This window comes from Aplidium turbinatum, chromosome 16 (genome assembly GCF_918807975.1).
Source record: "Aplidium turbinatum chromosome 16, kaAplTurb1.1, whole genome shotgun sequence".
Taxonomy (NCBI): domain Eukaryota; kingdom Metazoa; phylum Chordata; class Ascidiacea; order Aplousobranchia; family Polyclinidae; genus Aplidium; species Aplidium turbinatum.
Window position 1 is genome coordinate 19,380,974 of NC_137487.1, and position 15,473 is coordinate 19,396,446.

At 40.6% G+C, this 15,473-nt stretch overlaps 1 protein-coding gene across 1 annotated transcript in view; it reads left to right on the plus strand.

Moving 5' to 3' along the window:
• Positions 1-11,242, plus strand: part of LOC145785093 (focal adhesion kinase 1-like) — a 94,000-nt gene extending 82,758 nt beyond the window's left edge. Inside the window, exons 35-40 of the mRNA XM_082596791.1 lie at positions 5,843-6,004; positions 6,245-6,376; positions 7,436-7,597; positions 8,080-8,235; positions 8,595-8,784; positions 9,347-11,242. Of these exons, the coding sequence (XP_082452917.1) occupies positions 5,843-6,004; positions 6,245-6,376; positions 7,436-7,597; positions 8,080-8,235; positions 8,595-8,784; positions 9,347-9,528 (984 nt within the window). The 3' untranslated portion in view covers positions 9,529-11,242. The remainder of the gene's footprint in view (positions 1-5,842; positions 6,005-6,244; positions 6,377-7,435; positions 7,598-8,079; positions 8,236-8,594; positions 8,785-9,346) is intronic.
• Positions 11,243-15,473: the final 4,231 nt, after the last annotated feature.

Below are 15,473 nucleotides of genomic sequence, written 5' to 3' on the forward strand. Positions count from 1 at the left end.
ACCAGGTGACAACTCAGTGTCGAGGTGGTGACGCCCTAGTTTAAAGCTGAAGAGCTTGAATGATTGAGACTCCTAACAGCATACCTACAGAGAGGAAACTAATTTTGGCCGAAAATCACCTCTTGTGAAACCAAATCTGAATCTGTGAGCTATCTTTGCTCATCATCATCAGTTGCCACTTTTGCTTGCAGCAATTGCACATCGATATTGGTTATAGCATCATCCATAAGTTTTATGAAAGCCCGTAATACAGACTTTTATGTGGCGTATTATCGCAATGCAATCTCAACGCATTTCAGTTGCATAAGCCAACACAAGCAGGCTTTGCTGATAGTTCTCAAGGAAAATGCTCTATTTTGATTGAAAGTGTATCCACTCTTTTTGGTATTGCTAGCCTCTCTGCTCTGGCTCAGGTCTTTAATGACGTCACTCTTTTAAAAGCAGTCGTGGCGTATCAAGTTTATTCTCACAAAGTCTAAGCTCTTTCAACTTGGGTTTCAAACCCCTACTGAGAACAGTGGTAGCGGGTGATTGCACCGATGGGCCATTGCGTTAGTTTGTTCTTGTGAATAACTTAGCCCGTGCTTTCCACCGCCTTCGTGGAAGTATGAATATGTGGTTGTTTTTCTTTGGCAACGATTATTTTTTAATCAATTAATGTTCAATGCGTGCGTGGTATAAATATATTGTACTCGCACGATAAAACTCTGTTCTGTCTTTCGCAATGAATTAATAGAAAATCATTTTTCGTTTAATCTATAAAACAGTCTTGCTTTGTTTTTCACAACTTTATACTCGAATACGAAGAAAAAGTTTCTGTAGCATGCAAAATAGATTCCCGAGTCAAGCAGGATGGCTGGATACGTTTTCTTGCTGCATCTATGGCTAAGTCTTCCAAAGCTGGCATGGTAATAGCTTAAAAAATTTCTTGCCTGTTTTCAAATGTAACTTTACCAAGTTTCTAAATAGAGTTGGATGTTGTCTGGACAGTAGTTGGCGCCTTAGCAATCAGCATACAATGGCCATCACAACTTATCGTTCGGGCATGCAACAATCTTGGCTCTATAAAGTTTTAGGCGTTTTTATTTGAGTACATTTTTGTGTTTTTTATTGTCTTGGTTTGTGTTTTTCCTAACTTTCTCACTGTTACTTCTACATTAAGTAACCGATTTTGGTGGCTCGTACTGGCTTTTCTGGATTGGAGAGGGCAAGATGGTTTCGAAAGTATTTGTTTGGTTTTGCGGCTCACTTGCCACGACCATACCCCTATGCGCATATTGTACACACGATTACACGTTAACGTTCCAAGTCGAGCTTCCTGCGGTTGCATTGTTTTTGTAATGGGGAAGTTGTTTGTTTCATTGTGACGTAATAAAGAATGTATTTTGACTGTCACTATTGTGTTCGATGCGTGACCGGAGTGGTCAGCGGTAGGTCTTTTGTGTTTGAATGTTGTTCTGTGGCTAAAATTAATAGCTTACCTGATGCGTGATGTGCGAGAGAAGGTGGGTGTAGCGTATGACATTCCAATCTGATTTCTCTTGCGTAGGTCTTTCAATTAAAAGTTGCACACTGTTTTATTTCCACCCTCACGACTCCTATCTATCAAGATGAGCGTGTAATTCCGGAGATCTGCAAAGTTCTAAGAACTTTTAACAGTGCAGAATAAAATGCAATTACTGTCACGATTTTTTTTAATTTCTATTTTGTTTTGCTTTCTATGGCCGTAGTATATCACGACGCCATATTTTATTGGCCGGGTCACATAAATACCGTAGCTTACGTGTTCATGCGCTTGTAATACTGACGGAATGTTGAATGTGTTCTCATAGTTCGGTGTATCCTTTCGGGAAGTTCTAATGTTGTAAATACGATACTTTTAAAAAAATAAGCGTGTGTCCGAATCGTTCGTATTGAAAGTTGTTGTGGGTTCGAATCTCAGCAAAGATTCCTTTTTTTCTTTTGCAAATCAACCATTAAATCCTTGTTTTCACTGTGCATGTCCGTAGAATGCAACGTATTTCATGGTTTGCAAAGGAGACCAACAAAAAAGTTTTACAAGTGAACCAAACCAGATCTCTGTTTAAAAATATTAAAACAAGAATATAAATTTCTCGGCCATGTAATAAGAAAACAAAAACTGGAGCACCTCTCTGTAACTGGTAAAATTTTTGGAAAGAGAGCACCTGGCAAACAAAGACAAACTCATCTGAAACAATTGAACGACAAGGCAGATTATCACTCATACAACATATCATAGGAATACTTAGTTTAATTATCCATCCCAGGCCGTTGATGCCTCGTTTAGGCAAGGCAATTGAAGAAAATGTTATTGTAAATCAAGCTTCCTTCTTTCACTCCGACGCCGATACCCGTCCCTACCAAGACAGACGTAGAAGTTTCTTAGCCGTCTTTATGTGGGTGTCGGAGTTTTGCTCAATCTTGCACCAACGAGGAGCAGAATGCACCTCTTGCCAGCTTGGCGCTGAGCATCAGATTGTATTGAAAAGACATAGAATGTTATTTTGGAAGTGCACATTGCACAATTATTGTTACAAAATATTTTTAAATGAAAATCATGTAAAAAATCTGATTGAATTTGTGATGTTTGGTGTTTAATCAACGTAAAAACAACGGATAATTTCACGAGTGTCATGTCTATATGCCCCATCATTATGGCGCCACGTGGCTCTTCTGTGTTGCTGCTGGGGTTGCGACATTACAACGTTGTTCGTCTGTTTGGATCTCTTGTTGCCAGAACTAGGCTATCGAACATCTCTTAATACGCTTGCGTAGTAATGGCACGCATGCGCATATAAGGAGGTTAGCGTAACAAAACATTTGAAAGATGTTGAATCATTGTATTATAGAAGTTCATAATTCATCACACGTTTTGGAGAATTTCACGTTAATGAGTAAACGATTTTCAGATCTCATTTATTGAATGACTTACCAAACCGTGATTTTGAAAAAGTTAAAACAAATCATTTGTTTTACTTTTGGTATATTGCTAAAATGGACATCTTGTGTGGTCAAAGTACTTTGCATGAAAAGCACCACAAGCTTGGCATCTGACACTAGAGAAGTTTATGTTCTTGCTGGCATGAAATATTTGCCTAATTAGCCTATGAGGTAACTTCCTAATTGTTGTTTTGTTCCAATGGAGTCAAGTTGCAATCAAGATGTCTGTGTCTACTTTTGTACATAGGCCAATTGTCGCAAGTATACCTGAGTCTGTCGAATAAGCGGCCAGTCAATCGTATCACATGAGTGGTGTCTTTCCGTTGTGGTAACAATGTCATTGTTTATGTTGTAACAATGCATGATTGGGCGTTCCCGTGTCCTTTGCACATTGCAAGATCCCGGATGTGATCACGTGATCCCAGAACGAGGCATTCAATCTATTGCTCGTAAATCACAAGACATTTCACATAAAACTTACAAAAAGTCACTTTATGCAACTTCTCGTCACCCGTGCAATACCAACACGCTGTTTATGTGTCTTGCTGCTTTCGCAAGGTTTTGCATTACAAATTATTGTAACAAACCGCGTCAGCCACTTTGAAGCAAAATGACCTGGTTATTCTCTGGCATACCGTTCGTGTCAAATTTCTTTTTTTTTTGCCTTTCACAAGTGCCTGGAACGTTTATTTTAGCTGCAAATTTGAATTTAGAGTAAAGTTACGGCATAAGAACAATGTGGACAGATTGAGGACCCAGAAATAAGCGAAGACCGACAGCAGTTGCCATCAGGGAAGGTTGCCACCAACAACTAAAGCATTAAACTACCATGTTACTCCTTTGCTTGAAGATGTCTGTAGGTGGACACGAAGATTGGCTTCCTTGCCTTCTCGTCCACTTCATCTAAATCTTCAATCCCCGGGCATAAGCCTGGGTACGACAAACAAAATTCCTTTGCTTTGACAAATTGCTGTTCGAATGTTTAACGCATGAGGCCGAAACGAGATAGTAAGTTTTAAAAAACACGAAATTAAAAATAAAAGTAATAAGAGAAGAAAATTATCCGAGACAGCGTACCAAAGGTCAAACTTCAATGGACGAACTTCGGTAGCTCTAATGAGGGAAAGAAACGAGGCTGAAATTCCATGTTCAAGGGTGAAGAAAGAAGGGAGTTGAACTTTTTGAAGGTCGATAGCTGAGCGCTTATGTGACGCCATGCATGTACCGCACCCGATCCCGCATGGTCTCGTTGCTGATCCATCCGGTTGATTGATGACGTCACACAGTCGTGTTTGTTGCTATATAATCGGTTGGAAGCAATTTGTGGTTCAAACATTGCGATTTCACTGCTCGTGGAAAGGACTAGATATTTTTGAAATTACTTTGTTTGCTCAATATAATGCAGAAAAACAGTAGCAAAGGTACAGAAGCATTAGCAGTTGTTAATTAGATTGTTATGTCACCTTTTGCATATTGTTCACAGTGGAAGACGACTATAGCGTGTGATGAAATTTTAAGTTTTATGAAATGCACGAATGATGCAGAAATGCAGCTTGTGCTAAAGCATGTTCTAGTTGAGATCTTAATTCAAAATTTCGAGTTTTAATTGCTTCTCGTAACTCAGCAGTCGGGATTCGTTCGTTGATTGTAGATGACGATTAGCTCAGTGAGGTCTTGTACAGTTGTTGGTGGCGGTCTGCATCATGAACTGCATGATGTTGTTATCCATCAGCGACTCTAACATGGTCGCTCTGTAGCCTATTCCGGTCAAGTCACACGCAGTTAATCACTTTATTTAAAGTGCAGTGAGCATTTTAAGCTTTTTTGAAGTGTCCACATTGCAAGGTTGTTCCTATTTCAGTGAAGTCGTAGTCAGTTCCAAATCTAATCGTAAAATAAAGAGCCCAAAATTTAGGTACTAAGCACTTATTCAGCAAACGTTTCGAAAACTAAACTGTGGAGTTGGATACGACCACCATCGATAACCGGGACCTCAACGGGTTTAAACTGGACTACTACTTACTACTTTTATCTTCGATGCTAGTGCTATTCAGTCTTTGAATACAGTTTATTTTTCGAAACGTTTGCTGATGATCTTTCAGCTCCAACTCTGTTGACCATTTTTTCTAGTTCACATGTATTTGAAGTTCGTTTGACGTCAAAAGAATGTTTGTATTTGTTAATTTACTCAAACTTCAAGTTTGTCTCTTCGATTTCAGCATTACAGTGTTTGTCTTAAATTAACTTGATATTTGCATATTGTGACTTTGTTGAAGAAAATGAAAATGTCGGTTGGAGTGTTGGTTCCAACGGCTAACAGTGATATCGAGAAACTCAATGAAACTTTACAACTTTTAAGCAAAGTTTCTCTGTCCTTGCGTACCTCGACCGAACCTAGCAAAAATGAAAATCACAACAACGGTAGTCGGACTATAATTCCGCCAAGAATAGGCGTTCATCGGCCCGCCAAATTTTCGAAAGATCCCGATGCTATATATGCTCGTGTTATTAAGATACGCCGAGGCGGCCGGGTGGCTAAGCGATGGGTAAATAAATTATTTTAGAGTTTTACCTTCTGTGTCATCTGGCATGCAGTTTAGCAAACCTCCAGTTGTTTTTTGTTAAATGTTGGCTATTGATTAACTCAAACTGATTCATGCTAAAAATAGGTGGATGTAGTATAATAATCGAAGGCAAACTTAAATTACAGAATGCTGCTTAATTAAGGCCTCTTAATATTTAAAGTAGGCTATTTAATGCCTAACTAAAAAACAATAATAAACTGAACTTGATGTTTTTATTATGACAAAACACTCAAAAGTTATGAAGTGCAAAACGCGGTGCTTGACTCTTTCGTATTTAACAATATTTTACATTACAGCCCAATCGTCCTGGAGTCTCCAGTGGCAAGGGATACCCCCCGCAAACCAGCGGTCCAGTTTACACCGCCACCGGGCAACCAGGGATGTACCCCCCTTCGGGCGGAAGGTTTTCAGGAGTAGGAATGCCCCCTACCGCCCCCCTAAAGATAATGACCCCTGAGGTTAGTGACCCTTCTCAATTGATCCATTGTATTTTACTGCTTTATAATTTTATTAAATAATTATTTAATTAAGCAAAGGATTATTAGTCCCTGAGTAGCGTATTTTGATAGACGCTAAATGGATGTGAACCTATCCTTCTCTACCACTGGGTATCTTGCCAGGACAAAGTGGGTTGGAGTTCATTCGACTTGGTGAATAAATGAAATTGATTCGTGGGAATAATTTGACCTTTTCTTTAGGAACTGGAGAACCACGAGGCTCAACTGGAACTGAAGCGACGCCAACTTGAAGAGGCCGAGCTACATCGCCAGATAGCTCAGCAGAAAGCTCAAGCTTCTGAAGATGATGAGTGGATAAAAGAGCAAGAGATGGTGAGTTAAAGAAATTTTTGAGAGGATGATGTTACCCCGCGTATAGATATCTACCTGCCACCGGCCCATGAACATGCATGCGACGATTTTGTGGCAGGAAATTTCTCACGGGATGAAGTCGATTTTAAAGCAATGAGTGCAATGAATTAAAAAGATAAAATTGATTTTTTTCCCGCTGAAGATCTTTTTTTATTTTCTTGCGATTTTTTTTGCATTATTTTTGTATCAAGACGGGAAAGATGTTTAAATAGCAGTTCAACAAAAATGCTATTTATTGCAAATTACCTTCTTGATTGGTTGAAGTCAACAACCCGGCACCCTCACCAAGTGCAAAATCGCTTTTTAATCACGTAGTCTGCTGTTATTGAGCTGTAATCTTGGCTTAAATTCAATGAGAATTTGGCATATTGCTTCCGTGGTCGACAAATCACCTGCTGGTGTATATCAGAAAGTGAACTTTCAGCAGAAAACGATTTAACATAAAATTGATCAAATCAACTCAATGCTTGATTGTCCCGAGCTCCGGCGGTTCGTTTTTGCTTTTTAAACAACCACTTCCTATGACGTCACACACGTAGCAGCGAGATAAAGGTTATTCCAAGGGTTATGACGTCATCTTGGCCATATCTGACATAATTCAACTTATATTGACCACCGCATTGCTTTCAATGAAAGGTCATAATCCATATGAAAGGTGTGGAGTATACAATAATCAGATGCGAACTCAGTTTCACGCGGGTTTAAAGATGTTATGCGGTTTTGTGCAAAAAAAACGGAAATGTCATTACACAAAGTTTCAAAGCGACACAGTTACATTGCACTCGGCAGTTTTTTATGTATCTTTATATTTTGCGTTGGGAATCTTGGACAACTGCAATGTTTTATGATATTACCAAATCCATTTTTATTTCGGGGTGTAGTCTTCTCACTCAGTTTGGCTCCAATGCGTTTTGTTTCAATGTTGATTGATCCTCAATAAGAGTGAACTTCTGCAACAACAAACCTAAAATGTTTGCATCCAATTGCTTCTTGTCTTTAACTTGTTTCATGTTCACCCAGAACCCTGAAATCCCCCCCTTTGTTGATGGAGCGGAGGATGTAGACCCCGAACACCCCTACTACAGCGCCGATGACGTCAGAAAGGCTAGGGCTAGTGGGTCTGCGCCCCCTAAGCCATCCCGACAGCCCCCCTCGAAAGAACCAGCGGCACCCACTCCAAAGGTAACATTTAGAGACTTCTAGTTTTGTAGATTTGACAAATAACTTTCGTTTTCTTTTGTCAATTTTGTCAAAGCAAACCCTCTTACTTTACATAGACGATATGTTCCCTGTTTTCCACCCTGGCCTCACCTGTACGTGATTATCCCGTGGAGTGCCATTAAGTCGAACTGTCCACAGGCAACCGATTAGATCGTTTCTGTACGTGATTATCCCGTGGAGTGCCATTAAGTCGAACTGTCCACAGGCAACCGATTAGATCGTTTCAATGAGAAAATTGGAGATAAACACTTTCATTGCTGTTGTTAGTAGTAGTCCAGTTTTAATCCGGTGATATCCCCGTTATCGAGTGTGGCCGGATTCACCTCCAAGTGCCGCAATCGTCTTCACACCCTGATGGCTCCACATCGATCTGTCCAACATTGTTAAACTCATATTATTGAGCCAACAAAGGTCGTTTCTCACCGACGTTGTGCTTGACCCAGGTTAAGTTTGAGGAGGTGAAGCCCACCCCCACCATGAAGCTGGACCGAGATGGAGACAATGTCTACCGGGACACCATGGGAGTCGTCAAGTCTGTGCTTCAGACCAACCATGACGTCATGGACGCCACTCCCGACGAGATATTCCTCCTGGTCAAGGTGAGACCGTATGTGTGCTGTGTTGCCATGGTAACGGTTATGTCGTCACAATTTCCTTTGATGACGTTGAAATGGTTTATTGGTTTTTCCTTCTAAAATACTTCCCGGCATGCCACGTTTATTAAGTTCATCTTGTTGGAGGTTTGTCACAGTTTTGCTTCAGACAACACAAAGCCTGATAAAACAGATGATAACGTTTTTTTTTAATATGAAATAACTAAACAAAAAATTTTAGTCTGAAGCCGCAAGAAATATGTTACAAAGGTTGTCATCTTCATCTGAGTCTCTGTGGCCGAAGCTAACTCGGGGTATGTCGAAGTTGCCGTTCTGCTCTTTCATGTTGTTGATTATCATTGCAGAACATCGGCAAGTCACTGAAGGAGCTTTGCACAAGCCTCGATCAAGAGATGCCATTGTTACCCGAACAATTCCACCGCGAGATCGACATGGCGCAAAAGACAACCAACAAAGACTTGTTGCAGATCATCAACCAGATGAAGCTGGTCAAGAAATTCATAAAAACAACCCAAGTCAACGATTACAAAAAATGTAAGTACTTTCGCAGGAAACATCTTATCCCTACTTCATCAACTAAAAACCAGGGCTGTGGAGTCGTTCACTTATAAACCGAGAAGTCGGAGTCGTATATTTTTCGCCCGACTCTACAGCTCTGCTTTCAGTTCAGCAGACCATAGCCCTAACAAGGGCCGTAGGCATTTCTCTCTGGAGCAACTTGCTGTTTATAATCATGAGAGAAATCAAGGGTTATAGTCGAAGGGGCGCCACTGTGCAATCGACGGCATGCCTTTCGGTGTCTTGCTATAAAGACACAGCCACATGCTCTTGAGCGGTGTCGAACCGGCGCCCTATTGAACGTCGAACCATCGCTCTCACCACTCGGCTATGCAGCCGACAGCCCTACTTGAAATATCACCAACGAGGCCCTCATCTTACTCCGACATCGGAATGACAAGTTATGAATGAACAGCTGATGCTTTTCACATTGGAAAGTATAGAAACATTTTTGATAAGGACTCGTAAGATATTCGATGGTTTCAACTTATGTTTGGTTGACGTATGATATTTTTCAATATTACAAATTCTTGTGTAGGTTTAATGGCCGCCAACCAGGTGTTAGCGATGGATGCGAAGAATTTATTGGACGTCGTTGACAAAGCAAGATTTCATAAACTGGAGCACGGATCCCCCACAGCGTTATCCAGCGCTACCGAAAGTCCATCGCCCGAACCGCAAGAGCGCGAACCCACTCCACCTCCAACAGCGGAAGGTTGAACCGGTGAATCCCCAGAAACTCCGAGGCTTTGAAATCGGTCGTGTCTGCTCGCGGGGTAGCGCTCTGGTGGAGAGTGGCGATGGACGCTACAGACATTTTTGCATCTCGGTGACGTCACGTCCGTTAGGCCATAGCCCGCTGACGTCATCGCAGGAAACTGCTCCTTGTCTTGGTCGGTCGGAGGATGACGTCATCGTCATCTTATGTCAACACGGTGCATTGTGAAGTAACAAACCGCTATTCTACATTTCTACACGAATGTTCAACGTAGAAAAGACGTAATTTTTCAGCAACCAAGTTCATACAATCCTGCAGCCTCTTGTGTATTATGGTTTGCATCTTTGCACGTTATAAAACACCATTATGACTCAACAATTATAAACACTGACGTCAAGTTCAAAAAGGGAGAAACATTTTCCTTGGACTGGATCTGCCATTGGTCCATCGGTCTGACTTTGAAGTGGTCCGGTGTTTCTGTCTCAAACAAATTCCGCAGTCGCCTCTTCGCTCGTCAATAAGAATAGTGCCACCTCGTGGTCAGTGACCCCTTTTGTACACTGACCACGAGGTGGCACTATTCCAATAACTCCGACGCTGCTGCTGATTGTCCTTTCGTTTTGATTCCAAACTTACATATTTATGTTCATTTGTGCTTTCATGTTTCTTTTGTTTTTCATGGGATCAGTTTGTTCACCAGGATGTATCCCCACCTCCTCCTCTTGTTGCCTTTCCAAGCTAGGAAATCCGGTCTTTTTTGCACTCAATCAATGTCTACGGACGTTAATTGAATGCAAAAAAGGTTTTGTCAGATTAGTTGTTCCTGTTATGGGAAAACAATACATTTTAACGCAAAAGAAATTTTCAAAAGTGTGAAAACAGCGTCTGCTTATGTCGGCAGCGGAGTTGCTCAAGTGTTGATGTTTAAAGCATTTTTATCTTATGCTGCTTCCGCAAACGTATTATACACAACGTTTATGTATTGTATTATGATGTTAGTTCAGCTTACTTTTTGCTCTAGGTCGCACCTAAATGAAATGAACACAATTGCTAGCTCACGTTTCTTACCTGGGGCAGTAGACTTCCTCATTGTTGTTGTGTTGACCCCAATAGACCCAAACAACAAAATTCAACGTTTTTTCTTTGATTCAACGTGTGAAGACGTTGAATCAATGTAAAAGTGTTGAATTTTGTTGTTTGGGATAAAGTGGGATTGAAAGTAACAGTGAACAATCCAGCCAACGATATCTTGGACATATTGTCAGCCGTTATTCGTCGTAGATAGGAATATTCTTAGTGAAAATATAAATCTCTTATATAACCATCTCCATCACTCAGTGTTAACCCATCGGGGGTAATTACAAAGTTGCGACCAAGTCGATAAAAGGCACAGTCTTTCCTGACAACAGCTGCAATTGTTCACGTCACTTTTTATCTACCCTCCATCCAAGTAATCATCCTCCATTGCTGACGTCACCCTCCATTGCTGACGTCATCCTCCATTGCTGACGTCTACTTCGCTTCCCGACTCATTTTTCCTTCTTGTCGTCGTATCCTTGCAAATGTCTTTTTACAGTTTTGTTTATTTCAAAAATGTTTTGTCATTTCTACGTCCTGCGATGTTCAAGCAACGTAAAGTTAACAGACTTGTTTACAAGTTGTTATTATTCTGCTTATTTTATTTCGCTCTGCTAATTACAGCAAACATCAACTGATCGAGGTCGTTCTGAGGCTTGCTTTGTCAATTGGCTGATAGGAGGGACTGGGAATAGAAAGAATTAGCTTCAGTTCAGTTGTTGTTTATTTCTGACCATCACAGCAAGAACAATACACGTCAACATAGCAAAAGTCGAGAATAAGGTAGAAACGACAAAATACGAGCGTTAAAACGTGCTGGTGACCGAAGTAAATTATCAAGTTGAAGGATTTGGCACGGTCGCAACACTTTCAGAAAATTTAACATAGAAGAGGAAATAAAAGAAAATGTTACAAACAAAAATAAAAAAAAAAAGCTTCAAATGTCCATCAGCCGCGTGATGCAGAAACATTTTTACTAAACTACCACCCCAGAGCAGGCCCGGATTTAGGGGGGGCAGAGGGTGCAGGTGCCCCGGGCCCCCGACTTTTGAAGGGCCCCCCTACGTGGAAAAATGTAATTTTGCGTTATTTTTTTTTTCTTTCAGCCTTTGAAGTTTTTGCAAAATGCTGTGTAGTGCTGGATTAATGCTACTGTAGACGTAGAGGTGGTTTTTCGCACGGGGGCCCCCCGATCTAAAAGTGTCCCGGGCAGCCCATCAGCTAAATCCGGCCCTGCCCCAAGTAAGGTGTATGGAAGTGTTGAGAGACGAGCGTTGACGACTCTCGAGGTGTGCACTTGAGCAACGCATTTAAGGAGTGCTTTATATTTAGCGACACCTGGTAGGTGAATAACTCACAAACAACAAGACTTCGACAATCGGAAAAATCACTCTGTCAAACTAGGTAACCGGGCAGCGTAAAAACGGTTACCCCGCGTGGTAAGCAATAATGGCTACACAGAAATATGCAAATGAAACAGAAAGTTCGTGGGAAAACATTTCGCTGGCCGGTCACCGAGATTGACAAAGTGGTGTTTCAGAATGTTGAAGTGTTGTTGCCGGGAAATTATTCCACTCATTAGGTGCCGCTAAATAGAAAGCAGTCCTTGAAATGTGATGCTCAATCGCGTACTCCCGAAAATCGAACCAGCGCCGATTAATCTTGCAGATTTTTTGTTTGTGCGGTCAAGCTCATAACCAACTAAGCTGCCATTTTGAATTCAAAATTTGTGCAAATCAGCAAATTTTCCTTTTTTTGTAGCCTACTATTTTTATCATGAAGAGTTTGGGAGGCTAGTTTTTTATGACAATTGGGCTGAAAATTAAAAAAAAATGACAATGACAATCTTGAGAGTCAGTCGACCAGTCAGTAATATTTCTTGCTTACTTGAGATACATCTGATATCAGAGACTCGCGCAAAATGCGTTTACCAGTGAAATATATTTTGTACTTTGCAATGATACGAAAAATATGTCTTAATCTAAAGAGAAACATCAGAGAATTCACAGACTGCCAGTTTTTGTGACCTCATTATTGGGCAGCTCTTACTTGTGCAAGCAAGTTATTTTGCCGATGAACCATGTCAAATCCCCTGTGAGATCACTAATTTCTTGTTACAGCCATATGGAAAACTCGCTTTGCATTGTTATTATCGTCCATCTCAGAGAATATTGCCAAACTTGTTGGGGAAAAACAGTGCCAAACTTCATACTGAAATGTCGACGCGGAGTAAAAACTTTGTTGACTTTACTATATCTTGGTAGGCATATGTCCAATGGCGTATACGCAGAGTGTTTTTTTTTGGCGCTGTTGTGATTGTGTAGTGCAAACATGTCATTGATCAAAAATGGTCTGGGGTGGTAGGGCCGTATTAACCGCCCCACGTAGCATCGGGGGTGGAGGGGTCACGGATGTTTCTCATTTCAGTTTTTTTAATGTTTTTTTTTTTTTACTAACTTGGTTGGTTGGTTGGTTTGGTTTTTGAATCTTTATCCTCGGACTGACAAAGCCTTGATAAGTTATTCCTGATAGTTTCGCATACTTGTAGAGGCTCTTGACACAGGGCCGGTTACCGAGATTGACAGAGTGAAGTTTTCCGATTGTTGAAGTGTTGTTGCCAAGAAATTATTCCATTCACTAGGTTCCGCTAAATGGAGAGCAGTCCTGAAACTGCGTTGCTCAAGCGCACACCCCGAGAGTCGAACCAGCGTGATCTTTAGCCCGACGCGTAACCACTGAGCTAACGGGGCGGACAACTTATTTGAAATTAAAAAATATTGCTACAGAAGTGAGGCCTTATTTATCGCTTCCAAAATCCCGGTTTAGTGAGCCCATATCTCTGTTTAGAAGCCCACTCATATTAACGTTTTGTCGGTGCTGCAACGTTTTTTGGCAATTTTCAATAAAAAATATGACAATAGGCTACTGCTACAAACTCGACATTTTATAGCTTAAGCTGCATCCATCGGTTTTGTATTGTTGATCATCATTTGGAATGACTATTTTAAATCAGCGAAACCAGTAGGCCTAAATATAGGCTACACTATTTTGTTGGAGTTTACAGAAGAAATAATACTACTCTCTCACTTTCTTGGAAAATGTTTTTCAACGGTTGATAGCATGAGACTTGTTCAAAAGTAAATGCTCATGAAACGACGAAGATGTTGAATAACGGGATCCAGAAGCGCTGACAGGGATTATCCAGCGTACGGTATACTTTTGCACCCGAGATGATTTTTTTTTAATTAAAATGCTGTTTAAGAAAGGGGGGCGTGCACACGGAAGGAAGCTCCACGACTGTCCACGTGGCCAATTTTTTTTATAACTAGGCCTATTTGTTGAAGTAGGCCTAGTTGTTGAAGTGGGCTGGGCTTGTTTTCAGGGCAAACACTGTGACATCATCATCCTGTCCCCTAGTTTTTAGTTTTTTTGGAATAGAATGTAAAATAACAAACTGGTAAATTATAAAGAAATGCACGTTCGACTAGTTTGGTAACAAAAGGGGAAGGTCTTCGCTTAGCAGTGGGCTACCACAGGCTGAAAATGATGATGATGAAAATTTTTAGTTATTTAGTTAAACTCCATAGCCATCTGCATTGTTATGTAGGCCCAACAGATTGTGGAGTCATTGTCAGTCTAATGTTTTTGATCCAAATTCACAACCTTTGGTTGGAAAACATTTTAGGCATTTTCGAACTATTCCCTACAGTTTTTACTTATCCGTTTAGGCTTATTAAATGATTCAAGTCTATTACCACATAGCCTATTTAATGATTCGATCTAAAAGCACAGTGACATACGCAAAGACCGTGAGAGTTTATATTTCACCAACAAATAGCCTCGGCTACCTTAAACCTTGGTCAGATGATGTGTGTTTCTCTTTGTTCTTGTGTTATTTTTTGCTGTTTGTTTTTTGGGTTTTGTGGCCGTGCTAACTATAAACATATCATCATCATCATCGGCCATGCCTGAATAAGGCGTCGGCTACCGTGAGTCTCCACAACGATCGATTGTTCATAGTTCTTATTAAGTTTTCAAAATCTTGGTTTATAGCCCACTGCATGATTTACTACTCGGAAAAACCTAGAACATCACACAACTAAGGCGAAAGAGTCATGTCCACTGAGTCCTGTCTTTGTCATAAGTTACCAAGGGGGGTGGGGGGGGGGAGTTGTATACCATTCCCAGGTATACAAGTCCCCCCCCCACCTCCCTTGGTAACTCATGACATCTAATTTTCTTTTTTCAATTTTCTCTTTCGCTTTAGTTGTGTGATGTTCTAGGCGTTACCTTACTATTCAGGCACTTTTTAAACCTTTCAGGGTTTTGCCACCTTTTTCTGTTCATTAACGTGTTGGTAGGCCTATATCGACTGTTGTAGTTAGTAGTATCTTTTTCGTCCCGGACGCGTTAATGACAAAAAATAAAATGAATGAATGATATAAGCAGTGACAGGATGATTATTTGTTGGCTTGAAACAGATTCCTGAGGGGTCCAAGTTATAAACTAAGTAGATGATAAAAGTATAATAAAAGACGAATAAAATAATTGCAAGAGTAGTTGAGTACGTAAATACCAATACATAAACATGTTTTGCAAAAACTATGTGTTTTTCTCTTGCAGCCTATAGTTCTAAATACACAAAGTATTTCTTAGAGATATTGAACAAACAAGGTAGTGTCTGACGTCACGATCTCTAGAAAATTTGTTGTAAACATTCTCACGATGGAAAATACTGTATTCTGATTGGACAAAAGTAGTAGTTGCTTCCGGGATTTCATAGTGCTGGGAACACCGACACACCCAGAGTCAGCTGTTCATTGTCTTGCAGCAGGACTTGAGATTTTGTCGATGAGTTCAATGGGCCTAA